At 44.6% G+C, this 27,764-nt stretch overlaps 2 protein-coding genes across 2 annotated transcripts; both read left to right on the plus strand.

Annotated features, from left to right (window-relative positions):
• The first annotated feature begins 1,741 nt into the window (after positions 1-1,741).
• LOC144123186 (uncharacterized) lies at positions 1,742-5,685 on the plus strand. Its single transcript, XM_077656064.1, has 3 exons — positions 1,742-1,793; positions 2,290-2,441; positions 5,096-5,685. Exons 1-3 carry the CDS (start codon positions 1,742-1,744, stop codon positions 5,456-5,458), a joined length of 567 nt encoding a protein of 188 aa, XP_077512190.1. The 3' UTR covers positions 5,459-5,685.
• A 15,665-nt stretch (positions 5,686-21,350) lies between these two features.
• LOC144123940 (uncharacterized) lies at positions 21,351-27,764 on the plus strand. Its single transcript, XM_077656651.1, has 4 exons — positions 21,351-21,555; positions 23,580-23,630; positions 25,399-25,550; positions 27,382-27,764. Exons 1-4 carry the CDS (start codon positions 21,351-21,353, stop codon positions 27,736-27,738), a joined length of 765 nt encoding a protein of 254 aa, XP_077512777.1. The 3' UTR covers positions 27,739-27,764.

Below are 27,764 nucleotides of genomic sequence, written 5' to 3' on the forward strand. Positions count from 1 at the left end.
ATGTTAAGTGTTCATTTGAAGTGTGCATTACAAGGAATCCTTTGTCGATGGTGGATTCGGTAATTAACAAACATTGCATTCGTAAAAAAAGTGCGACGTCTTTAGGAAATTTTTTCATCGAGCAAAGTTTCCTTCGGATGAACTTGGGAACGACGTTTACTCTTGAGAAGTAATTTTCCTGTCAAGCAAAATAGTAGCCAACAGAAGGTGCGAGATTAAAGCCACAAGGGCGGTTAGTAGAATTTCGGCATATTAAAATTTTCATATTTACCTCAGTGAGAACCGCACACTGTTTTGCAATCAACTATTCAGCCCGCGATTTCTGGTTGTGAAATCTGTGCGCGTACTGCAGGCCGGCACTGTTCAGAAAAGTAAGTTCAAATGCCTTCGGTTTTGGGGGTTTTATGTGGCATACAAAGCAGTGTGGAACGTTGTGGACACTAGTTCACAAAATGCCATATATATTCACCTTCCTTTGCGAAAAAAATGCACACAAATCCTACTGGTCGTAAGACTACCTTCTAGGCTCGCTTTCCGCCGGGATTGGGCTTTTCTAACTTGAGGTGACAGTAGAAATCATTAGTCAGCTGCCCTGAATCTATCTTAAGGACGCTTTTCAGGCATTTACTTGGTAGTAATGTTATTCCTGAAAGTTATTCTTCTTGCCCGATTAAAAGCGGGAAAATATCCAGCGAGTTCGCTGGAATGTATGGATTGGCCAGCGAAGATACACCCCACTGCTCTTATAAAGAAATTGTGCGCTAACACGTCGGTTATTTAAGAGTACAGTGCATACATGGCGGTACTTAGTTCTTGACAACCGCTAAACAGGCATTATGCACAAACCAACTCGGGCTTCATGGTTAGATATCACAATACTGCCTGCCTCAAAACATTGCTGTATTTCAAGTACAGTAGCTTCCTCGAATATATATATATATATATATATATATATATATATATATATTGTTGGTTTCTTCAGTATTCGTGCATACTAAAATCTTCTTACATAACTGTATATATTGTAAGGCTCAAATAAAGTTATTCCAAAAGAAAACAAGAAAAAGACAAGTGCTCTAGATTTCCGGGTCTATGTTGTCGAGAAAAGCGCCCAAAATCAACAAATCTGTCACATTTGATGTTAAATTGATCTGGTAATTTTACCGCTAAATGAATCCACTTTTTCATAAGTGCCATTAACGTCCGCAATGTGTGTAGGGTTTTTGAGGAATTAATTTTTGAGGAAAACTCCCGTCCGCAATGTGTGTAGGGTTTTTGAGGAATTAATTTTTGAGGAAAACTCACTCTTGTGGCTCAGTAATAAGGCGCTCGTATGCTGAGCCGGAGTACCCGGGTTCGAACCCGACCGCGACGGCTGCGTTTTGATGGAGGCGAAATGCAAAACGTGAGCGTGTGCTGTGCGATGTCGGTACACGTTAAAAAACCCCCTGGTGGTCGAAAACATTCTGGAGTACACCACTACCGCACACATTTCTCCCTGTATTGTTTCACTCCCTCCTTTATTCCTTCCCTTACGGCGAGGTTTGGGTGTCCACCGACATGTGTGAGACGATTACTGCGTCATTTCGTTTCCTCAAAATCAATTCTCAATTTCTTGTGCACCCCAATGCCGCGTGTATATTTTCGTGTAGACAGCAAAAATCAACATTTCTTAAATTTTATCTTAAATTGTAGTCAAAATTTCACCACTAAATGATTCAACCTTTTTTTTATAGACGCCATGAATGTCATTACGTCCGCAATTTGTGTGCTTGGCCTCTTTTTCTTCACAGGTGAGATGATTCGTATGGCTGCTTCTCGTGAGGCGGTGCTATTCTCGCATATCTGTTTATTTGGGCAGAGATTTTAACTAATTGCCTGTACAAACAGGAAAGAATGGATTGTTAATGGGATTTGTAAAGGAGTAGTAAACTTTGCAAGCTACTTTCGGCAGCTTTATTTTAGTACTTTTTGAGTGGCGGTCCTCCGCAGAGTGGGAGGCCAATTATAACCAATGCTGAATTTCTCAACACGCACCACAACCGAGCACCTTTCCCACTGATCAGGACCCTTAATGCTATCCGCTAATCGCCTGTAGAGGATCTTTATCCCTCATCTTTACCTAATGTGAGAGAATTTTGCTGACAAGAAAGAATATATTAGGCGGATCGCTGTTCTTTAGGCGAAGGTTGCTATATTGCATTGCAGCGGAATTTTCGCATCCCAATGTAAGATTACTTTGCGCTAAGGTTATTGGCAAATAGTGGTGAAATACTCACTACATTGCAGCTTCAGCGGAAACTTCCGTAGAGGAAGAGAAGACGTTGGAGGTGGTGTCGGGCCTCCAGTCCAAAATCGCCGCCGATGAGGCCGTGCTGGTCGGACACATTCTGCGCAACGTTGCCCACGAGCTTCAACAAGACACCGAACTGGACAGCGAGGTGAGGCTTGAAAGAACTATTTGTGCACGCGCCAAGAAACCTATAGGTTTGGAGAAAAAAAAAGACAACGTCTTCTCTTGGAAATTAAAAGAGCGTTTTGGTTTTTTCACATATTTAATTCTCAGATATTCTCTCTCGGTATTGTTTTTTCTTTTATTTTTAATTACTCTGCAATTTCGCCCAAGACACAATCATTAGCTTGACACCAGTTTACCCTATTCTAAAGGGTCTCCCCCCTCAGAACCCTGGTCACTCCCCCGTCGTGGGTATGTGCCATGTCACGAAAGCAAGAACAACAACAACCACAAATAGAACCATCCAAGCGCCCACAACCCTTGCATAAGTAATCCTCAGATGCATGGTCAATTCTGTGCCCAAATTTAGAGCCTGTATATCTGGTGCAATCTCTAAACCTGACAGAACATTTCAATGCCCATCATCGCGACCAGGTTAGTGCTTCCGAAAAAGATTTTTTTTTGTTGACTGTTAAAAAAAGCATGAAATGGTAGAAATAGCGATCACCATCTTACAATTTGAAGGAGGTTAGCACTATTGCATTTTGCGACCTGAGCTGACAAGACGACAAGTCGCTTGTATGTAATTAAAATACGCATGAGATTCGAGGTTAATCTGCAGTGAATTGAAATGCATAGGTGTTCTGAAAACCTAGGAACGCAAAGTGCCTCGATCAAACATTTTTTTGTAATTTACTGATATAATAGGGGTGCTTTATTGAATAAGTAAAAATGAAAAATCAAGCTCTGAGACAATGCTCGCTCCCTGCTGTAGGTTTGAACAGAGAACTGCATGTGTTAATGAATGAGGGCAGAATTGAGGGATAAAACATCTGCTTTTGCAAGAATTAAATTGGTTAACAGAGACCTCGTGCAGTCTCTGAGGAGGAGTTGGGTGACTAATGGATGGAAGCAGTACCTGACTTTGCCTAATTATGCGTCAACGAATATTTGTTAATGTTGCACGAATATTGAGGAACTCGGTTAAAATAAAAACAGTAGTTATTAACACCATAACATTCGCACGGAGCACGTCTTACAAATTGATTTCTTGCTAATCTAGGAAACTGTAAACACGCGACTGAAGGCGCAAGTAATTGTACAGGGGTGATAAAAGTTATTGGGGTGCCTCGGTTACCTTAAGAGGGGAATGCGACAGCGTTAGACATAGTTGCTGCGACAAACTTCTGCGTGTCATTTCTTACACCACATACAAAATATGGCAACAGTCATCTTGCATGTATACTGGCAAGCACATAATTATGCGCTCATTATATCTAAGTTCATTTCCTAGTCAAACTTCACTGTATTCGTTAATGTCGGTGTCCTAGAGGCTATCGAACCCTTTCCCCCAACCGGTTCCAACCGGAGTGATTCGACCCTTTATGTTTGCATGCGGAGGGGCAAGACCAGCGCTGTGATCATGTGATCTTGTGACGTCATCGCCCTCTCGTCCAATCTTCTCCCCAGTTGTATTCAACCTGCTTTTTTCTCTTTTCCCAGCTGCGAGAAAAAAAGCGAGAGCATCGCCGTAGAAGTTTCCTTTGCAATGTAATTATCTCCATCTGCAAAGGTGGGCAGGTTGTTCACAACCTGGTGGTCAGGTTTATACGGGCCCCGTTGGACAAGTTGAATGACATTGTTCTCTCGACCGATCGGAGAGTTTTGTGAACTAATACTACAAAATATTGCGATATGAAGCTCAATGCTCTCTCGCACTTCGGCATACGGCGGCTAGAGCGAGCGAAATCTGACGCAGAGGAAATGCTTCCTCCTTCATATTTCCCGGCCACCCCGTTGGCGCTTCGACAAGGAGCTCCCAATTGCCCCCCGGGAGAACGTGGTTTTGATGATATCTATGCGTGCTCAATATGTAGGTAGCCAGGAGAATGTGTCATTTTCGCGGAGATAGCTTTTCGTAACGCCCTCCACAGCCTGTCACGAGAGCACGTTAGACGTGTTCTCTAGTATCTCATCGTCTGTGACCATAAGAGTATGCAAGTTTTCTGAACATAAGGGGAGGCATTTTGCAGGACGTTACGTATTTTAACACATTCGCACTTTCTTGCTTATTTATTTAGTTATTTATTGTATTTGTTTAGTGTACACTCATGGCCATTAAGGCATTACAGACGTGAGTGGTAAAAGAAACGGGTATGTTCAACGAACGGGAGTTCATGAGGCGAAACGGCATATATACAGTAAAAAGGCACCTAAATACAAAAGGTTAGCTTCGGAGTTAGTGAAAACAAGTAGAACGATGTCAAGAAACAGGAGCCCTACTTCAAAGGATGCCGCACTGTAAGTCACCGCATGAACGGAACATCCTCGTTGAAATCCTATTTAAGGACAGCATTCGGTTGAACTTTCTCGGCGGCACAGTTCAGTTCTGTGCTAATCGGGCTTTTTGATGGGCATTTCGTAGTAATCTCTGCCGCGGCGGTGAATACCACTTGCTCTCGCGGCCAAATGCACTAGTGTGAACGACTAACATTATTATCATATTAAAAACAAATGAGAACAGCGCTGGACCTACGGGCGTTACTGATCACATTTATTTTAATCGGAACTGTACTGCCTATATTAGGTTTGAAACTTAAGAGCATGCTTGGGCATTATGTTTTTATTCTTCCATTTCAGACGGACGAGTATTTCTTCCGCAATTTCTGGAATAAGACCAAGGGAGCAGTGAAGAAGGCTTGCCGAAAAATCAAGAAGGCTGCGAAGAAAATTATGCCCCACATCCAGAACGCTGCCGAGGATGTCGTCAAGTCCGTCTCTAACGCAGTCTTACCAATCATAAAAGAGAAGGCTGAGAAGAAAGCCACTGAACTCGTGACCAAGTTCTTCGCAAAGCATTTGGACGTCTACGCTCTGCAAGACTCGAGCAGCCATACCGATGTTGTACGCAGTCTATGCACGCTCTTGGACGAAGAGGGCAAACGACTTATTGAGCAGGGCGAGAAACTGAACGCCCACCAATTTGTTTTCTCTATTCATTAGTCGATGGCTAGAAGCCAGAGCCCGCTGCAGGTGTGTCCTCGATTAGAACCTCGGGGACTCTTGTATGCTGAGGGAACGCAGGCGTTTCATTTCATGTATTTATTACAACCTCAGTCATGATAAGTCTCTCTCAGATAATTGTAACATGATATTGCCGGCTGCTCAACAGTTTTCCTACAAGACGCTTCAATGAGCCGTCTTTGCTCGACGAGTAATAAAACATCGTGCTTTTGTCAAGGAAATATTGTTTGTTTTGCATGTCATCGAACCAGAAATGAGGCAGCTTAGGCTTATAAATTTAAGCTGCCTCGAGCAGGCTTTGATCATTTGGTGGACTGCTACTACCAGAGTTGCATTCACATGAATATTAGTTAAAGAACTCACATTACAGGCACATCAAATTAAATCGGTGGCCTTACAGGCTGCTATAAACAGCGCTAATGATAAGCAAGGTAGAGGTCATTTGTACATAGATACAAAGAATAACTGAAGCGTTGCCCATACTCTTTCTGGTAAACCCGGCGAAAAGAACTCTTGGAAGTTTCTTTTTATTTGCGGAGTTTATTCAAAGAAACCTGCATCGCTAGAAAGGTACTTTTGCGTGGTAGACCTGGGAATAAATAAAATATCACAAGTGCCATAGTCAGATGCTGAGACATTTGTACAACACACAGAGGAGCAATAATACAGAAAATAAAACTCGCGCACACACTCGCGTACGTTAAATAAGACAATGCTAAGATAAAACATTAGAAGAAATGCACGAAACGCTTCCAGAATTGCGCCGTCGACAAAATTTTTGGCACATTGTTCTACATATATATGATATTTGTAAAGGAAGAGTTTTTGCTATCGTCTGTTGGGCATGACCACAACGTACAGATACCGAGTAGGCCAGCTGAATGTGCAAAGCATTGCTTATCGCGGTTTTGTTGAAATGGATGTGGTTGAACATTTCCAACTTTACTGCAGAGATTCGTGCTACTGGAAATTTATCAATTAAATAATTTGTTGTTACGAAACGCGGCGCCTAGTCACTGGTGCCAAAGTGAGCTGCCCTGGCCTGAACGTTTTCCTAAGGAGCCGGTAATGAAGTCATGCGTAGATCCCCCACCGCACTGGCATGTTCAGAAATGGGTGTGATGGTTGTGAGATGCAGCGGTGAGTTTATATATACAGCAGCTTTGTGAAAATATTTCCGGAATAGATTCAACATTCTCAATGCTTTCGAAAATATATCAGGTGATTTTCTTCCAATATTTTGATTTTTATTTTTAAACATATGAGAGTTACCTCCATGCCAACTGTGTAGGTGCATTTTAAAGCAAGGCACATGGCATATGCGCCACAAAGCTCAATAGTTACATTATTGCCTAACTAAATAACTCATAAACGTTTTAATTGTAAGGCAGGAGTTCACCGACCGGTTTATTCCCACCCGCAGCCGGTGATACACTCCGAGCGAACAGCTCTAGCGATGAGATCAATATACACAGGGGAAAAAGGATGAAGTCGCGTACAGATAGGTGAAAGTGACGAAGGCACAAAGAGTGCTAACAATGTATAGTTATGACATAACAAGCCATCAGTGATTCTCTGATTGGGTTTCGGCCGACGGCGCTCGATCTGGAGTCCTCATTTAGATTTGGAAAGCAGAAGAAAGAGGTCGCGGCTGTACCCATTTTGGATATCGCAAATAATATGACACCGTAGAGCATTCAATACTCTTGAGCAAGCTTGACGAAATTCAGCCGCCGTATACACTGTTTCATAGGTACGGGATTTCTTAAAAGAGAGACGTTTCATGTGTTCCGATGGTTTCTTTACTTCTAAAACCTTTTCACAGACCAGAGTTGTGCCTCAGGGATCGGTCCTGTAACCTTTAATTTTAAACATACTCATGCCGGGCATACCTACTCAATGTGACATCAAAGTGCATGCGTATGCGGATGACATAGCCTTTTTCGCTTGTGCTAGAGATGTTCATTCACTGTACCAGCTATTGGAAGCCTACCTCAATGCCCTGGAAATTTAATCGTGTAAGTTACGTTGAATTCTCAACGTAAACAAATCTTTCGTTCTCGTTTTCCCACCAGCGTCCCCTCTTTATATCTGTTTAAAGTGACATGGCAACCAAATCCCATAAGTTGTGTCCTTAAAATAGCTAGGTGTAATAAACGACCCTCCAAAGTATTGTTCAGAAAGGTGAGCGGGCTCTCGATCGCCTTACGCGCATCAGCAATAAGAAATCTGGTATGCGCAGAGACACTTATTTATCTTTAAGACTTACGTATTATCAATTTTGGAGTTCGGCTGCTTTATGTTGTCAGGTTATCCTAGATACAAAATTCAACCTCTGGTGCTTTTGGAGAGGCGCGCTCCAGGGCTTTGCCTTGGCTTGCCAAAATCAGTGGCAAATGTCCCGTTTCTGGAAGCCCGCGTACGGGACTTGAACTATCGCTTCCAGCTTCTCACATTGCTTACCTTCTTACGGGGACTTGAGCCTATGCCTAGAGTCGCTCCACCCATTTTCTTTGATAAAATCAGCTTCATTTCTAGATAAACTTTGGCCGCAAAACAAGGTGCCTCAACTTGTGTTTATAGAGTATCTGTTATCTAGAATTGCAGTCTCGCTTAGCTTCGTGCAGTCCGTTAGCAATGTGCAGGCTACTCCAGCTGTTTTCTTCAAACATATGCTGCCGCAATATGATGATGGTGAGGATAGTGATTGTTTTATGGCGCAAGAGCATCTGCGGCCAAAGAGCGCCATGGCACAAGGATGTTTTCGTTTGCTCAAGATGAGGTCAAAGATGCATTTCCCAAGCATTTCACCCTGTTTATGCCGAGCACCAGGTAAGAGAAATTCGTACCAATTGTATCACCGGTTTGTACCAAGCGGCACTGGGGATCGAACCCCGCACCTCCCAAATGCGGGGCGGATGCTCAACCATTAGGCAACCGCTGCGGTCATCTGCCGCAGTATGCAAAAAGATTGACTGCCAGTGAGCAAAATCGTCTCCCGGAAGCATACATGTTCCAGTATCCGAGCCCAGCAGTCATTTCTAGAGATGCCTCTAAACATGGCGGAAAACAGCAGTAGGTGTTATTTCCCCGCGCTCTAGATTGGAATTATTCTATCCGGATCCCAGATTACAACCCAATTTTTGCTGCTTAATTTCTCGCTATTAGTTTCGCGCTCAAAAAAGTTCCCCACTATATTTCTCATGTAATCATTCTCTTGGACAGTCTCTTAGGCTTGACAGCACTTGAAATCTCGATAACTCGTATCCTGTACCAATCCCTAATGTACTTTGTGCCCCTTCATGTACAAGAAGTGTGTTTGCAGTGGATTCCAGGGCATGGTGCCATTACTTAAAATTCAATGGCCTATTTCTTAGCGAAGTCAGCCATCAACGGGCCTGTTGGCTACGTTTCTCTAAACCTTAACCTGCTGACCACGTCCTGTCAGGAACGTTTAAACTACACCAGAACCTGAGCTAAGAGCCCATCCTAGCTACAACAGACCATGAACACTGAAAATTCCCATAGAACTTTCGTTCACGTGTTTAAGGCAATGTGAGGTTTTCATCACGCTGTTCCGCAGCAGGATTCCTCGTCTCAATATTTATGCGAACTTGGTTCACGCCGTCGAATCTATGGAGGTCATACGGGGACAGTGAATCCTTAAAGCATTTCAGACTATCATGCCGGCGGTTTGCACGGCAGAGAATAAAGTAATTTCTAATTTCCCTCGCTCAATTAGGGCTACCGTTTACTTTTCCCGTCCTCTCCTTCCTTCGGTGCAACCGTGAAAGGACATGCCGTTAAGCTGGTGTGTGAGCTCCTTTGCAGATGTGTTATCGAGACGTGGAGAGTTTTGTGTTAACTTTTATTTCCCTTTTCTTTTCTCTGAAAATTTATTTATATAAGATTATTACATTCTAATCAATTTAATGTAGCCCATACCTCTTTGTTCATCGATTTTTATAACCATCTTCTCAAAATCTCTCAAAATTTGTTATTCGTTTCCCAGATTGCACAATTTTTTGTTTATGAGCCGCTTGAGGTAAGCATAGATAAATTTTTCACCTCTTTGAACCTGCACGAAACCCTGGCAAGTCCCACAGTTTGGGTATGTGCCATCACTTTAGAGGCAACAACAACAACAACAACAACCACCCGCGCAGTCGGACATCAACAGCCTGGCTGCGATTTGTCAGATACAGGGTACGGAATGAAAGGCGTCAGGCGGGAAACTTGGCAATTTCTGTCGCGCGGTAACATCAGTCCGCAGGAGGATCAGCACGAGAGACACGGTAGTTCTCTGAAGAAGTTTAGACGAGCACCAAGCAGGGTCCAATTAAGCAACTCTAAAGCTTGAGCAAGTCGAGGCATCCGCAAAAGGATCCAAAGTAAGACCTAGTCGACAGGGGGGAAATACAGAACGTGGTGCGTCGCGTTGCAGTGATTCTTGTGATCTTCTTTGGAGGCTTCAGTGTTTAGGCGAGCAAGATGGCCGAATAGGGCCACTAGGGAGAGGAACTTTTTCGGAACAGACGGGGGGCAGCTCGCCGGCGTCTAGAATAAAGAGGCGTCGAGAAGGGTAGTGAAAAGACGACCGTAAACGATAATAAACGGACATAACCAGTAGTTAGTAGGAATGCGAAATTTGGACAAAAGCAATGGCAGGAAAGACTGTGTCCCAATTTCAAAAAAATTCTATTCAATTCAATTTATTCAACATCTTGAAGATGTTGGGTGCGTCGACAAAAAGCCAGAGAGAAGGCTTGACAGGAATCGACGCACCCTACAATGACTTGGCAGCAGCATCAGAATACATTAATAACAGGATCACTACGTGAGTATGGAATTAAAATAAAACGACAAGTAAGCACAAACGAAAGAAAATACAAATAATAAGTACAAATCTCAGTTGCACGAAGTGCTCACGGGTACCTAAGTGTGCATCAATTTAGATGTTTCATTTAATGAACACAGAAGAGTGTATGAAAGCATTTGGCGCACATAATTCGTTGAAGTTTTCGACACGAACCATGTGAAACAAGTACGGGTGGCATAATTCAATTCTTTACATTCTATGTTCGACAGGCACACAAAAATAGATTATTTTTTCTAATACTGTTTTATACCGCCTCAGTAGTATATATTCAAAGACTTGGCGAAGGGGGAGATGCGAAGCGATGCAAAAATCGGTTCCGTATGTTCAAAACGTGAAACATTAACAATATTTCGAACAATTTTCTTTTGAAGTAATTGCAGCGGTTTGATATTCACAAATGATGTTGTTCCCCAGACCAAAATACAATAGTTAGTCACCGAGGAAAACAGTGCGTTGCACAGCATCAGCTTAATGTGCTTTGGGAAGAGGTACCGCAGTCGGGACACAATACCAGCAACCTTGGACAAATTGTCCCTAACTTTTTCAACGTGTTCATCCCATGATAAATTTTCTTTAAAATGCACTCCCGGGCTTTTGGCCGTAGGAACTATTTGAATGAATGAGGAACCCGTTTTTAGGCGAATTTGTGAGACAGCAGGATCCTTATTACGAGGTCTAAGAAGTACAGCTTTGCTTTTTCCTGTGTCCATGATCAGTAAATTGAATTCAGACCACTTGTGAAGTTTCTACAAACAATCTGCAGCTTGCTGTTCAAGATCTCGCACATGTGTTGCTCGGAAAAATAGAGTGTTGTCATCTGCATATATGACAAAAGTTGGAAGTTTACTAATACAGACAATGTCGTTTACACAAAGAAGGAAAAGCAGCGGTCCCAATGTAATACCTTGCGGCACACCAGAAGACAGATGTATAAAATTTGATGACTCGTTGCCTACTGTTACTTGTTGTACACAGCAATTAACGTATAATGTAATTATTTGATAAAATTTTCCGCGAAAATGATCGTGTTGAAGCTTTGCCAACATTGTGTTGTGATTGATGCGATGAACGCTTTCGAAAAGTCGACAAAAATGCCAAGAGTGAAAAGTTTTTGTTCAAAGGTCTCTAGAATTAGTTCTTTTTGGGTTACAAACGCAGTTTCTGTAGAAAAGCTTTTCCATACGCTATGCTGGCTAGGCGTTAGTATATTACATTTCGGTGATCATGTTCGACATACATGTCAATCATATCTGAAAGTGTGCGATAGAGCCGCTCAAACAGGAGGCCATTTGTACCGAGGTCGTAGCAGGAGGCCATCTTGTGATGTGTAAAGAGGCTTGAAGAACTTCGGCAACAACTCTCGACAGGAACGTGCGGCCGCGGTCACTGAGAAGCACATGAGGGGCGGCCTGGCGCACTGCGAATAATTCCAAAACATGGTGGCAGCGTTGAGCGCGCCATGCCATTAGACGAGGCTGCGGTCTCTTCGAAATGGTCAGATGGTCGATAGGTTTGGATATCCAACGATTACCGAGCCTAGAGACAGGAAACGGGCCACACAATTCGACGCCGACGGCGGCGAACGGTGTGGCGGGGTAAAGAAGAGGCTGCAGATGTCCGGCGGGAGGTAAAGTCGGTCTTTTGGACGCTGGCAGAGCGAGGAAGATAATTTGTATTTAGCTAAGCTTGAGGAAATGCCAGGCGAGAAGAAGCTGCTTTTCACGCGGTCATATGTTTTGTGAGCATCTAAGTGACCGGCTGTGGCGACTTTGAGTAGGGCGTACAAAATTCTAAAGCGAAGCGTACATGCCACCAATTGAACTCAGCGGGTGCCGTCGGGCAGTAAGCGTAGCGGAAGAGCACACAATTCTCTAATTTTGTACTGGTGAAGCTGCCTACACAGCCAAGCGTTAGGAAGGCCGGAAGCCCCAGTGAGGCGGTCGATAAAAGAGCGAAAGTACGCATCGCCGCAGTGATTCGATGCAAAGGCGTCGTAGTCGTCAGATGCGACATTGGGGAGGGGGCGATGTGCAGAACAGCTGACAACGAAGCAGCGTCGCGCTGGAAGGAACAAGGTGGTGTAGAAGAACGACACGCAAGTTCCAGAAGCGGGCAACGCGAAAGAGTATCGGCGTCTTGAAATGTGCGAACCGACATGTATACGATGGCGAAAGTGTATTCTTGGAGACAAAGAACTCAGCGGCCAAGGTGCCCAGTCAGCATTTTGAGGCTTCACAACAAGCCTATTGCGTGATGGTCCGTAATGACCGTGAAGTGGCGGCCGTAAAGTTAGGGGCAGAATTTATGAACTGCCCAAGCGACGGCAAGACGTTCCTGCTAAGTGATGATATAGTTACGTTGCGCAGGTGTCAAAGTGCGGCTGTCGAACTCAATAACTTTCTCGCGAGAAGTACTACTACGCTGCAGAAGTGCAACGCCAAGGTCGTGGCTGCTAGCCTCAGTGCGTGCAATGGTGGGAGCAGCATCGTCAAAATGACCAAGGACAGAGTCTGAAGTGAGAGCCAGCTTGAGGGTTTGAAAAGCACTTTCACATGGCTGAGACCAAACGAAAGCACTCTGAGTGGTGAGAAGCTGACACTCTGGGGCGGCGGTGGTTGCGAAATTTCTGACAAAACGGCGAATATAAGAGGACAGGCCAAGCAAACTGCGCGGTTCTTTACCCCTTTGAAGATGAGGAAAAATCTGCGCATCGGCCAACTTGTCAAGGTCGGTGCGAATTCCGTCGTGCCTGATGATGTGGCCCAGGATCTTGATTTCCTTTCTGGAGAAATGACACTTTTTGTATTGAGTTGAGGGCCAGCGGATTCCAGGCACCTAAGCACTTAACCGATGCGGCGTATATGGTCTCGAAAAGTGAGGAGAAAATAACAATGTTGCCTAGGTAGCATAAGCAGGCTTTCCAGTACAGGCCGCGGAGGAGTATATCAATCATGCATTCAAAAGTAGCGGGATCATTACAGAGTACAAACGGCATAACTTTCAATTCATATAGCCCGTGGAGATTAGCCAGCGCGGTGTTTTCTTTCACTGCATCATGATTTGGGAATGTGTCAGAAACTGGAACGAAGATCTAAGGTTGAGAAGTATTTAACTCCCTGTTGAGAGTTGAGAGTGATCAACCAGACGCATATGGTAAGCATCTTTGTGAATGATTTTGTTGAAAGTGCAGTAATCAACACAAAATCGCAGTTACTCATTTTTTTTTTAAGAGCACCAACGGGGAAGCTCAAGAACTGGCTAAAGGGTGAATAATGTCTCGGTGGAGCGTATCACTCACGTTGTCTTCTACGAATTTCCTTACAGATAAAGCAACTCGCTGAGGGCCACGGCTAACACGCGCTACGCTAACTATACTGTGCTTCATAACAGAAGTACCTCCCAGGGTAGCAGAAGTCACAGCAAAACACTTTAGTGCTTGCGAAGCAAGTTCAGGAACTCTTGGTGTTGCGAAGCAGGGAGGTACGCATTGATGGTGGCGGAGGGGACAGATAGCGAAACGTTCACTGAATTTAACAGCTGGGAGGAGGGCGCTGTAAGCACGATGATACAAACCGGCTGAATGTCCAACACGCATGAAAAAGAGGTTCCTTTGTGCAGGAGAACAGGTTCACGGAAGGAGGTCAAGGCAACGGCAAAGGCTGATCCGTTTTCAAACCGTACAGGGCGAGATACAAAGGCAATTTCCCTGATTTGGTGCCGACTAGAAAGCGCGATAAGCACATTCCCACTAACAATGGAATTAAAAGTAAGCGTGAAAAGCAAGCGTGACAAGTAAGTGTGACAAAATCGAAATAGCAGCGGCAATGATGCGATGACATGACTCGGGAGAATCAGAGGGAAGATCTCTCTCATTCATGTGGATAATGCGGTCGCGAGAAGAGGTAATAGCGCATGCGAAGAACAAGATTTCCCAGCCAAAAAATGAGAAGGTGACCTCAAGGAGACAGCGCAGCATTGTATGCATGGTAATGGGCACCATCAATAGAAACTCGCAAAGTTCACTTTGCTAATGGACGAATGACGACTGCGTAAGCTCCACGCAGTTGGGGCTCATCGCACGGCGTTTTCACTTTCCACAGGAAGGAACACTACAAGTCGGTGTCAATTACGGAAACAGCAGCGCCCTTTTCCATGAAAGCCTCAATTCATAAAGCTACAATGCACACGGAAACCATATTTTAAAAGCGTTCTGGGTGAATCTGTTGTGGTTTGAAGCATGCAGCTTTCTTTCCAAAATTGCACCAGCAAGTTTTCCAAGCGAAGGTCAGGAGCCGGAGAAGCCGGCTGGAACGGAGAGGAAGACCGGCGGTACGGCGAATGGGATCGGCTACTGGTGGGCTGATAACGCGGCGCAGCGGAACTGTCGGCAGGTGGTGAAGAAGAACGCCGCGAAGAGGCATGGAAGGAACGGCGCTGCTGGGCGAGAGATCTAAGAGTGTAGTCACTAGGAGTGCAGTCGACGTTCATCTTGGAAGCAACGACAACAGAAGTGCGAAATGTGGCAACGGAAGCCGCAATTATAACAAAAGGGGTGGCTTGGGCGCCTGAACTTGTACTATGGTGGAAAAGGGGCTAAGGTTGCCAAACCTGTTACATGGTCCCGTGCAGGCGCCGGCGTTTGAGGCGAACCAAAGCCAGGTGACAAGGCAGCGACCTGCGCGTACTTGGGTGCGGAGGCGCAGGAGAAGTTTAGCGAGGCCGACTGTTCTTTGATAATGCTTCGAACGTCGGCACCAGCAGATGACGGTGCAGGAGTCCCAGGCTCATTGCGGCTCGAAGACCCGTGAGCGAGAAGTTCCTGAGGAATGAGCACCCGAATTAACGCACGCAGATCGGAGTCGGCAGGCAAAAGGGAGGCAGCCGGGGCATGTTGCAGACGGATGGGTTGCAATTGTAAGGAAGTTGACTGGTTGTGATGATGGGAGGTAGGGTTTTGAACAGAAAGGGCTTTGAATGCAATAAAGGCGATACGTTTCAGGACGCGGAGAACACGGTCGGCTTCTGTCATGGAGGTACTGACACGTCGACAAAGAGCGAGTACATCCTCAATTTAGAAAGTTTACGACTCAGTTGTGCGCTGAATGCTGTCACCATGCTACATCTCGGCGACTTCAGCCCGAACACCCGGAGCGCTGAAAATCTGCCGCAACCATCCTTGAAACAGGACCAGTCCAGAATATCCCTCTCGTGATTAAGTGACCATGTGCGTGCGACGCCGCTCAGGTATTAGGACACGTTTAGAAGTTTTAGGGAGTCGTGCAATTTGTTTGAAAGAGCGTGCGCGGTCGTAGTACTCAAGTCAGTCGTCGACGTCGTCACCTCGGGGGCCAGCAAACATCTGAAGGCCGCGTTGGCGGCTGCTGAGGGTCCAAATCGCGGGGGTAGTACAGGGAACCGAGAAGAACCCGGGCTCTCAGCATTCTCCTCTTGGGACATGACGGTTAGAGCACAGAAGCAGCGACCGGAACGCAGCTCGAGGCAGATGCTGGGAAAGAGGCAATGGCGGATCAAGGTGCACCTTCACCACGTGTAAGGCAGGAACCAGCTTACGAATATTCTTCCTTGGCAATCTTGTTCGATACATCGATCATCAAAAATGTGCATTTGAAAGCTCGTTGAGTTGGCTCTTCGCTTCGAAGATTTGAACAATGGTGTCGCTAGGATTTTTAACGCAAGAATTACAAACGCTGTTGGTTTATTTTCTGACGGAGAAGCAGCAAACGTGATTTCAGTGACGATGCTACGCAAACGAGAAAATTTGGTATATATACAGTGAGGCAAATGAAACTCAACGAGTTGGTTAAATGTTTTTAGGTGCATCCCCCAATGCGAGTACATTTGTAAAAAGAAGCGAATTCCTCACTGGCATCCACGCAAAGGCAGCCATACCGCTACAAATAAAATCTATACAGCTTCCACAGAAACTTCGTACGTAGTTAAGGAAAAATTTATCCTGGTAAAAGGTTGGAACCCGGGACCACCGTTTCTCTCGAGCAGTCGGTCTACCTACTGAGCTAAGATTATCTTCTTTCATTTTAGAATTCACGACTCTGACGGTCTTTCTCTTTACTCTGGCGTCAGCCAGGGCTCGGTTCTTGGGCCTGTTCTTTTTCTTCTCTATATAGATGAGGTTGTAAATGAGCTTCCCGTAAAATTATTATTCTATTAAGATTATTGTGTTTTGCGATTAGAAATAGAAAGCCCTTCTGATGGAATATTGTTAAATGATGCATTTCAGAAGGTCGTTTCCTGGTGAGACGTATGACAGATGTCGGCATTTTGAGAAAGCCGTTTTTATGTGCATTACTCATGAAAAGAGTAAGCTGAAATTGAATTATATGGTTAACGACATTTTATACCTGAGTTAACAGAACACAAATACCTTGGCCTGTGGATAGCTAAAAACGTCAAATTGAATCAACACATAAAGTTACCACTAATAGCTACTCTAAAATGTTTTTTTTTCTCCGGAGAGCCTTAAAACTGTCCACATGCCCCGTTTGCTTAATAGCATATAACACAATAATATGTCTAGTACTAGAATACCCAGCCGTTATTTGTGATTCCTTTATGCAATCTCCAACAAGTGGAGAGAATAGCAGTTCCCTTCATTTACAATAACTTATTCCGCACCTCAGTTAGAGCGCTTTTAAAACGAGCCAACTTGCCCGCACTAACAGAGCGTAAGCGAGTTTCTCGACTAAAGTTCATGTATCAGCTTATAGAGGAACATTTGCCTCTCTGGGCATGTTAACCTTTCTGATATAATTATATTCTCTTCTGGATATTCCACAAGGCCAAGTGATCAACTAACATGACACTATTGTGCGTAAAAAACGATTATTTTAAACATTAAATTTTTTTCCGAGGACCGTAATAGAAAGGAATAACTTAATATCGAAGTTATACAGCCTTCCATGTCCTTATTTGCTCCTAATTTCTCATGATTTTTTTCAAGCTCAAAGGTGCCGCTTACTTTTATGCGACGTTTTATAGAATAACGACGTTGTTGGTGTTATCATGAAAGAAATGTACTTCTTTATCATTGTGTTTTGTGGCCTGCGTTTATGTACTGCTATGTTGCTTTTTAATCCTCCCCAAAATCTTTTGTGGATTGCAGTATCTGCAATTAAACTATTATAAAAAATTACAACAGGCAAAATTCGTTCATTATCGATTATTGCATGATGTCCACCTCCCTCTGCAAATCAGAAGACCAGACCGCCGTGATACATCGCGATTTTTACAATAAATATCTGTGATGATTTAAAATCACTACATGGCATAGCGCAAAACGTTTTAAATATGCTGGTGGGAGTTTACTACTCTCCGCATTAACAATCTTTCACAATGGAGTAATGGCTACACACCCGAAACGTGCCTTCTGTGGTAAACTGTATTATATTGGTAACACGTCTTATTGGAGTCGTACGTATTCATAAAGAAAATGCGCATTTTAAACCTTAGAGGATCATAAAAAACATTTTTTGAAAACGACTTTGCTGGGCGCTTCCAGTGACAAGAAATTTTCAGCGTGCATGGCGGCCGCACTGCTGTCGAATATCGCCGGAGTGACAGCCAGACAGCCACAGGACCTGCCTGTACACATCCTTTCATAAGCAAGAAAAGCGGTCACCTAGTGTATCATTTAAAAAATTGTTAAATTGTTAAGCTTCAACAGCACAAATTTCGGCTTTGTATCCCTCTTAGCTATGTCACTGCAGCGGGATCAATTTAGGTGCTTTCAAGAACGACGGCTGTCGCTTAGAAGGTAGATAATATAAACCTCAGTGGAATATCATCAATATTTTTCCGCCTAAGCAGCTAGTCGCAGTTAGAGAGCGCGGAATGCTCCGAATGAAATAAAGAAAAACGACGGCTAGAATTTTTTATATAGTGAAATGAATGAAGTCAGCAACAAGACTTTTGATATAAAAGGTCCTTACAAGAGCGAACAGCTGATTATTGGGAAGAAGCCCCCAAAAGATTTTTCACTTCACTTAATGTCTTTTGAGGCCGCCGAGGTGCCTCAGTGGTGATGGCGCTCGGCTACTGACCCGAAAGGTGCGAGTTCGATCCCGGCCGCGGCTGTCGAAGTTTGGTGGAGGCGAAATTCTAGAGGCCCGTGTATTGTGCGATGTAAGTGCACGTCAAAGAGGCCTAGGTGGTCTAAATTTCAGGTGCCCTTGACTACGGCGTCCCCTATAGCCTGAGTCGCTTTAGTACGTTAAACCACATAAACCATCCAATGTCCTTCAGCAGTTACGGAATGTATACCCGTAAGAAAATATGTAAGCGAAGCAAAAACGCTATGAATTTTTGGAAAGGCTCGCATTTTATTGCCGCCCTGGATTAGAATTCCTGGAAAAATACAGTGATAAAGATAATCAGCTGTACACGTGCATCACTCTGTATCAATTGCGTTATAGCACCATGTCTCCTTTCCGTGTATTGTGTACGGCGTAAAATTGAACGCCGTGTCGCCGTCGTCACAGTGCACTCGTGATAATTCTGCTGCCCTGGCATCTGCGGCTCTCGCCAGTGACAAGATTGCAAAAGCTGAAGTGCCGTAAGGGACTGATAAAAAAATCACGCCATAGGAGAGACTTTGGTCGCCCGCTGAATATGCCTTTATATTCTTACAGAGGCCACTTTGCTTGTGGTGGACTATATTTACCGCGGAGTGCCTGCGTATATATGGCGACATTCTAACCCAAAATGCTCTTGGTTACGAATTGTCGACGATGTCATTAGAATATCGAGTCAAAGTAGCGTCTACGGAGACGTCGGAAACAGCGCTGATTTAGTCGTTCAGATTTCCGTTACAAATACACTCTCGCACGGGAACATTTTTCACGAGCAGTCATACTAGCACGGCTTTTTGTTTCAATGTCGGCCCGAGGCGGCTAGGTATAGAAATAGTCATTTTGTGAAATATATCATTTGAAATATATCATATATCAAGTACCCAATGTGCAAAGGTGAATGCAAAAAGCGTTATAAGCTAGCAAGAGAGTCAGTGAAGCACAAAAATTCGAAATTTAGAGTTTACATAAGATGATGACAGTGGCACAAAATATACTAAGTATAAAATGCACAAAGGCAAAAGTATATCAGTATGATAGGGCTGCGAAAATCAACATCTGAAGATAACAAAAGAGCAAATTACTTATTGGCATCCACCCAAGCGAAGCCATACGGCTGCAGAGGAAAACTATACAGCTTCCACAGAAACTTCGTAGATAAAAGAAAAAGAAATACGTCCAGGCTCGGCGTACGAAACCGGGACAACCGTTTCAGCAGAGCTGTCGCTCACCCAGCTAAGCTAATACGAACAGCTGGGTGATGGCAAATTTATCAGAAACTTTATCAGTAAGTGGGAGCATTGTTAGTCAAATGTTTAGGAAAATATCTCAACGCGGAGTAAATTTGTAATAAAGGAGCAAACTATTCATTGGCATCCGCCCAAGCGAAACCATAAGGTCTGACCCTGACCGACCTCACCCTCAGCGCCGCTTCTCGCCCCGCTCTCAGCCAGGCCAGTAAGAACTCTCTATCTGCAATTCCTGCTCTCCGTCAACCCAAGGCCGTCGGTCGATCGAATGCACGCAGGGTGTCCTCCAACTCGAGCTCCCCCGACTAGGTTCCGAGCCCGTCGATCCCTCTCTCCGCTTGTTCGATGTAGACTATGCTCGTCTGCCATCTCAAGCCCCCTCCTTCGTTGCACTGACACCCTCTTCCCCAGTTCCCGATGGCGACTACCTCGTTGCGCCTAGTACCGATCTCCTGCTGACCCGAAACGTTGCCCTGCCCTATACCATCGCCTCCGCCAAGGCGAATGCACTCTCTCTGCCAGTCCTCAGCTTCGGCTTATCTCCTCAAATTCTCCCGTCTGGCCATTTGCGTTGCTACGATCTTATCCGTCGCACTGTACCAAGTCGCTAGATTCGACACCGCCCCTTCTCATGATCCCGCAGCCCATCGCCAGCCTACCTCTCTTTACGGACGCTATCGCGACCATGATGCCCTCAGACCTGTGTCCCGCCCAAACTGCGCAGCTTCGAGCCCTTCTCGAATTTTTTTTCGAACATTTTTGAGCTCAATAATAGCCCGCTGGGCCAATATTTTTCGGTAAAGCGCCGCATCGACCCGGGGATGCCTCGCCTATCCGTCGTCTACCACACCGAGTCTCCAATGCTGAGTGCCTGGTAATCAAGGAGGAGGTTAGAAATATGCATAAGAACATTATCGAACCGTCCTGCTACCCCTGGGCCTCGACAGTCGTTCTTCTCAGGAAAAAAGATGGCTCATGGCGTTTTTGTGTTGACTAGCGCCACTTGAACAAAATAACCAAACAGGACGTGTACCCTCCCCCTCCCCCCGCGCATCGACGACGCCCTTGATTGCCTATACGCTGCCCAATTCTTCTCCTTCATAGATCTTCGCTCCGGCTATTGGCAGATAGCAGTGGATAACTAGGAGCGTGAGAAGACCGCGTTTGTGGCACCTCAACCCCTCCTGATGCCGTTTTGCGGATCGACAGATCACAGTCTTGGGCCATGTCGTCGATGCTATGGGTGTTCACCCTGATCCAGCTAAGATCCGAGCTGTAAAAGGCTTACAGGTGCCACGTTTCAGCAACGACGTGCGGAGCTTCCTGTGGCTGTGCTCCTACTTGCGTGGCTTTTGATGGAGGCGAAATTCTAGAGGCCCGTCTACTGTGCGATGTCAGTGCACGTTAATGAACCTTAGGTGGTCGAAATTCCCGGAGCCCTTCACTACGGCGTCTCTCATAGCCTGAGTCGCTTTGGGACGTTAAACCCCCATAAACCATAAACCTACTTGCGTGGATTCGTGCCAGGCTTTGCTGACATCTCCCGCCCCCTCTGTGATCTGCTCAAAAATAGCACTCCTTTCGCGTGGGGACACCTACAAGAAAACGCCTTTGCCGCGCTAATCTCAAAGCTCATCATGTCGCCCGTCTTGGCACACTTTGATGCGGTCGCTCACCCTGAAGTCAGCACTGACGCCAGCTGTCATGAAATCGGCGCTGTCCTTTCTAAGCGGCAATCTGGTTCTGACCTTGTCATCACCTACGCCAGCCGCCTTCTCTCTACATCAGGGCGCAATTACTCCATCACGGAACGCGAGTGCTTTGCGCTCATGTGCGCCGTTGGCAAATTTCGCCCGTATTTATACGGCCGCCCTTTTACGGTTGTCACAGACAATTATGCGCTCTGCTGGCTGACCTCTCTTAAAGATCCTACTGGCCGGCTAGGTCGCTAAGCTTTACGCCTACATGACTCCGACTACACAGTGGTCTTTAAGTACGGTCGGGTACTCACCGATGGTCATTGCCTCTCCCGATAGCCTATTGACCATTCTTACTGGCATTGCCTGCGCCACCGACCTCTTCTCGCTCTCTGCTCTTCTCACTTTGGTGATGAACAGCGACGAGTTACTGAGCTGCGCTCTATTAATGACCGCCTCAAGTCCTCCCCATCTGAACGTGCTCTGCGCCAGTTTGTGCTGCGTCATGACACTATTCTGCTGAAGCCTCAACACCGCTGTCCCCGACCATAATGATTATAAAGAGACATTTTTGAATAAAGCAGTTTGTTTCTTTTTAAAGCTATTTCTTTGGAGGGTGAAATGATTGGAAGCAGGAGCAGAGAAGAGGATGACTATAGATACAATTTTTAGGATAGATGGAACATGAGCCACTGTTCCCCCGATGTGCTTCGGAAGTACTGTTGATTACCATTGGTGTGAAGGAAAGGTAGAATGCCATTGGCATCTGTTAGTTTCGCGCGCAATGAAAGGCTCTTCTGGCCGAATGGTTTTATGGGGATGGTACCCCATTTGGCTTAAGTTAGCCTTGATGAACTCTACCCATGTAATGGTGTAGCCCCGGTTCGGTATGTGGTGATCCTACGGCCCGGGGTTCGACTATAGTGTGAAAGCCTTAGAAATTTGCTTTTCCGCCACTAGTAGGGCACGCAAAAATTTGTGGCAGTAAAATAAACGGGTTCATTGCACATTCCATCTTACTAGTTTTTGGGATCACCCTCATAAGGTGGCAACCATTCTAGAGGATGAAATTATTTGTGCCAAATTTTCGTGTGTGCTTTTAGCGGGCGAAATCAGTGTGATGAAGAAAAAAAGAATTTATACTGCTTACGTATTGTCTGCGTCGTTATACTTTTGAAAGACGGGAGCATTGCACAGAAGTATACGCGCCTATCTTTTTGTTCTTCTAGGAAACGTACGCATATCTCGGACATACCTGTAGCACGATCGGCGTACCAGTGGCAGGCACAAAACCCTTATTGCATAGATAGCGCTATTGCATTCCGTTATGTAAGACGTAGAGTCACGATTTGCACGCAATGTTCTTTTATCTAGACAAAATCGGCAAAAAAGCAGCAGCAAAATTACACTGAATCTTAGGGCAACAATCGCGCTCAAGATAGCAGGCGCCTCCTTTCTTTGTCATGAATACCGGGAGCTCGATGCACACACTGCCGATGGAGCATTTGAAGAGAGGACGTAAGAAATACTTCCTGCGTGATTACGGACTCAGCAGTGCTTTATTCAATTGTCTGTGAAGGTGTGCTGGCATGCGTGCTTTAATCGCTATTGAAGAACCACTTCAAAGAGCATACGGAAAAGACGACTGACTGCAGGTTTTTACTGAGCACCGGTATTTATCAGCCCTGGCGGTAGGAACACGTGATACACGTCGGCTCATAACAGTATAAAAGGGGTGTTGTCTATATGAGAAAGCAGAAGCAAGGTGTTACTGCGACACGACTCTTCAAAAGGTGAGTGTGCTTCGCTGCTATCTTTTTCAGGAAAGAAATGTTTCCTGTCAAGGAAGCTCCCAGCTGTCTGGTGAATTGGACAATATAATATATACACAGAATCATAACTGAATAAAGCTTTAATGCTTTACTTGAGACGATTTAGTACCACTCTTTTTGCTCTTGAGGAGGCGGAAACACTCCCATATTTCAAGATTTACCTAGATGTCTAATGTCTTGAAGCATGCAAACGCGGGTCCTCTATTGTGAAAGAAGATTTGAAATACTTGATTCGTGTTCCCTTATACTCAGCATCCATGTGGACTCTAATTCAAAAGAACATAACAATGCGTATTTTAACTATCGAATGCCTTCTCACTGCAAATATTTTCTGCAGGCACGATAAAGACAACCTTGGCTGCATTATGCGCTCTTTGCTTCGTTGTAGGTGAGTACAGAAGCTGGTAGCCAGCATTCAAGTCGATTAAAAAAATTTAAAACATCGTGACAAGCTGACAGTTTGCACTAGAGAGTAGAGACCAAACGACCTCTTAGCTCAGATTTGATAGCGATTCAGACTGAGGATGGAAAATTCACTGCGTATGCTTTTATTCTGCAAAACGAAGATACTCTAAAATAACTGGTACCTTCGCGACTTAGGCGGAAACGCAGCTCTGGGGAAAATTCGTTGTGCTCGTTGCGTATATTCTTGCCTATAGCGCGGCGATAACAAACCCGCTGCGGTTACCTGTGAGCGGCATGTGGACAACCACAACGTACGGCACTCTCGAAAGCGATCTCCATCAACAGCTTCTGCCCAAAGGAAGCGCTGGGGATGCCTAGAGAAGTAAAGCCTTTTTATCAGAATTTGTTAGCAGTATAGAGGATGTTTCATCTAAGGCTTCACACAGTTTTGAAAACTAGAATGTTTTGTTTAGAAGAGCGGTTTTTTCGGCACAGCATTATCAGCCGTGTAGCACATCAGAGTACAGCCAGGACGAGCTACCTAGAAGGATGGTCAACCTATATTCAGTAATTCACTTTTTAAAACTTACTGTTAGGCTGCTTAGTTATTTAAAGGCATGTTGTTTACCATAAATAAAAACAAAATCAGTTTCCAAGCTTTCACAAACGCCGTAACCCAAGGCACCGTGGCCAAACAAATTTTGGCTATTTCGACGTGTTACGTGCTCTGGAGAGGTTGCTTTGCCTGCATGCTTCTTTCCGCGATTTTCCGCGATGTAGGCAACATTTGTTGCGCCACAGCGCGAAGGGTAAATGCGTTTTTCAAATAAAAAAACTCAAATGGATTTTACTTACGGTTGGCTACAGGCCTATCAATAATTAAGAAGCCTAAAAGTAATAGCTAAAAGTTAACTGTTCAATTTTATTTAACCAGTCTGCTAGTTAGCACGTGTTAGCGCTACTCTTATGTTCTACACCGCCCGTAATGATATGCCATAAAAAGCACTCTTCTAACCAAAAAATTTTTTTAACTGTGTAAAACCTTAAGCGAAGCACGCTCTATATGTATTACAAAGCGGCAAGCACAGGCCTCATCAAGTGCTAGTAGCTCGAATATGCAAGGGAAAAGCCGTTTCACCAAAAAAACTTTAAGATCTCTCTTGATTGCTACTGGCCCAGATGAAAACTATTTATAACAAAAAAAACTTATTTTCGCTCTCACTTCCGGGGTAAGAAATTAGAATAATGTGCTGCAAACGATGTGTTATCTACCTAGACTGGGTCGTGACGAGGAACCGTTAGAAAATTTGAGCGCATACTTGTCGCAGCGTCGCTCGCTTGGCTAGCACGTTCCTCCAATGAGATGTGACGACATACGGTGACATTGCCGAATAAGCATTACAACTGCCGGACGACACTACTACAAGATTTGCTCTCAGTACTTATGCACGCACTCTCGCTGTTTTGGCCATCTCGTTCCGTCTTTGGGCCTTAAACAATGTCTTAAACTGCGCTCATGTGATATAACTAAATGTTTGGGTTCTTTAACCACTGACTGTTATAATGATATGAGCTGCCCTCTCTGATATAGATTCTACGACCAAGGTATAGAAACATCCCTCTCTAATTGAACGAAAAGAATCTCTTCTCACACGAGGGATGATGCGAAATGCACCAAAATATGTAAAGAGAGTACTTTTGTGGCCATGTATCCCTGAAGGTAATTTACCCGACATATGGTGTGCTTCCAGCGTCGGCGTATGAGATCCGCAGGGTAAATCCTGCGCTCGAGACGCCAATCGACGCCGAGTCCAAAGCCGTCGGCGCGGAAGCCATACTCGTCGGCCAAGCTCTACGCTACGTGGCCCGTGAACTCGCGCAGGATGAGACACTCGACAACGAGGTGAGCATTAAGAAGTAATGGGTAAATGATGTATCCAGCGCTTAGGTAGATCAGCCTTGATTCATGGCGTTAGCACATTTCGCGTTCGTACATAACTGTGAATGAGAAGCGGCCCATAAAATTAATACATGAATATGACCCTGAGACTTTTAATGTAAACTGGCAGTTTGATATGAAAGTACTGCAATAGTCATCGTTATCATAATGCAAAGAAGGTGCCGTGCTGCCTGGAATTGGTGGTTTGCTTAGTAAAAGCTGGTAGTTCGATGCTAACGCTGCGATTAGCCGTAAATAGAATTTAATATTTCGGCAGTGAAGAATGAATTACTGCGTTCCTCTTACATACAGCTCCTGGCCCATTAGGGCAAGTATAAGAGATAATTTAGCTGAAATCTGGCAGACATCAACAATATTGGGAGGATAAAATCCACGAGCGCTGTGCGCCTCTAATGCAAGACGTGATTTTGTAACACTGCTAAATACATAGTCAAGGGTTCGACGAAAGTTGGTCTGGTCAGGCATTAGTAGAAGCAAAAGATTACAGTCACTGACCAAGTCAAAGTAAAAACAAATTGACGTTTCGACGTTTATCCTGTATTTTCGCCAAGTATAACCTACGCATCAGACACGTGCCTTCCATCAAACTTCGAAGTATGCTGGTGAATGTCAAGGACCCTCTGCCAGATAACCGCTTTCCCGGCGTTGTCTACCGAATCCCGTGCGGTGATTAAAACCAGGTTTACATAGGCGAAACGCAAAAATTCCCCAGAAGATTGAAAGAGCATCAGCGCGATGTTGATAGCCATAAAGTTTCTTCCAATGCGATTGCCTAGCACGCGCACGAAAAAACGCGTGATATCGCCTTAGACAACACCGCAATTATTTCCAAAGAGCGGAACCTGACGACACGCCTTTTGCTTGAGTCATCATTCATCCAGACGACACCTGATACTATGAACCGGAAGGAAGGGATGGCGCCACCCGTGTACATACAGTCATTACGTCATATTCTGTGTACTTAAGTTTCGACCGCTGCCATTTTAGCCTCAGTGTGAACAAGGAACCCATCCGGGTTTCGAAACGTCAATTTCTTATTACTTTGACTTGGTCACTGACTGTAATCTTTTGCTACTGCTAAATACAAAAAATTGGAAGTCATTGCGAAAAATTTTGCATATGCAGATTCACAATTAGAAACCTTAATGACATAGATTGTGTTGTTTTCCCGAAGGCTGGCATAAATGAAAGGTGTGGTGAAAATATATTAAAGACTGCAGTGTTCGCATTATCTGAACTAGCAGCAATTAGAAACTCAGAAAGCAGAAACTAGCAGAAACAACCTCCTGTCACTAATATACCGCATACTACACCGGTTCTTTAGGCGAACATTTGTGAAACATGAAATATGAGGTAGTGGACCAAGAAAAAAAAATCTCTTTTAGTTTTTGAAAAGTGACGGTCGTATAGGCGATGTCGCAAATTCACATAACACTAAATTCTGCAAATTAGAATATAATCTGTAAATTATAATTCAACTAACCAATATCATTGGTCTCATCGATGCCCACATCCGCCACTTTATTTTAACCAATAAATGATTTTTTTTTAATTTCGAAAAGATTTCGCTGGAACAATCGGTATGTAGCTGCGTTACTGAAGTCGTCTGCTAGGTGCGGTCTTCTGCAAGGAACTAGAGGCCGAAACACATCTAGGTCCGGACTATACGCTTGTAGTAAATCCTTTCTTGTGCTCGAAGAGTGATAGCAATTATTTAGTCTTACGAATTTGAGTCATGAATCTGCATGTATTTTATTTTTTGTTTATCTTGCAGGTTGATGAGTACTTTTTCGGTAAACTGCTTGGAATAGTCAAGAAGGGCGTGAAGACAGCTGGGAAAGTAGCCGGGGAAATTGTGAAAGGTGTCGGGAAGGTGGCCGTGTCGCCCATCAAGGCTGCTGTGGATGTCATCAAGGAGCACGCTTCTTTTTCCGCGCAAGATAACGTCACGGATAAAGCTACCAAGATTCTGACGAAAATTTTTGAAAAGTCTGTGGCCAGCTACTCTTCCCAGGACTCCCGGAATGCGCAAGACTTTCTGAAAGAAGTTTGCTCGCGTGTCGATGCAGTCGGAATGCGGCTCATTGAGCAAGGTGAAAAGCTGCTTGAGCTGTACGACGTAAACTTCTAGAATAAAGTTCAAATAGATTTTTCTGT

This window comes from Amblyomma americanum, chromosome 3 (genome assembly GCF_052857255.1).
Source record: "Amblyomma americanum isolate KBUSLIRL-KWMA chromosome 3, ASM5285725v1, whole genome shotgun sequence".
Taxonomy (NCBI): domain Eukaryota; kingdom Metazoa; phylum Arthropoda; class Arachnida; order Ixodida; family Ixodidae; genus Amblyomma; species Amblyomma americanum.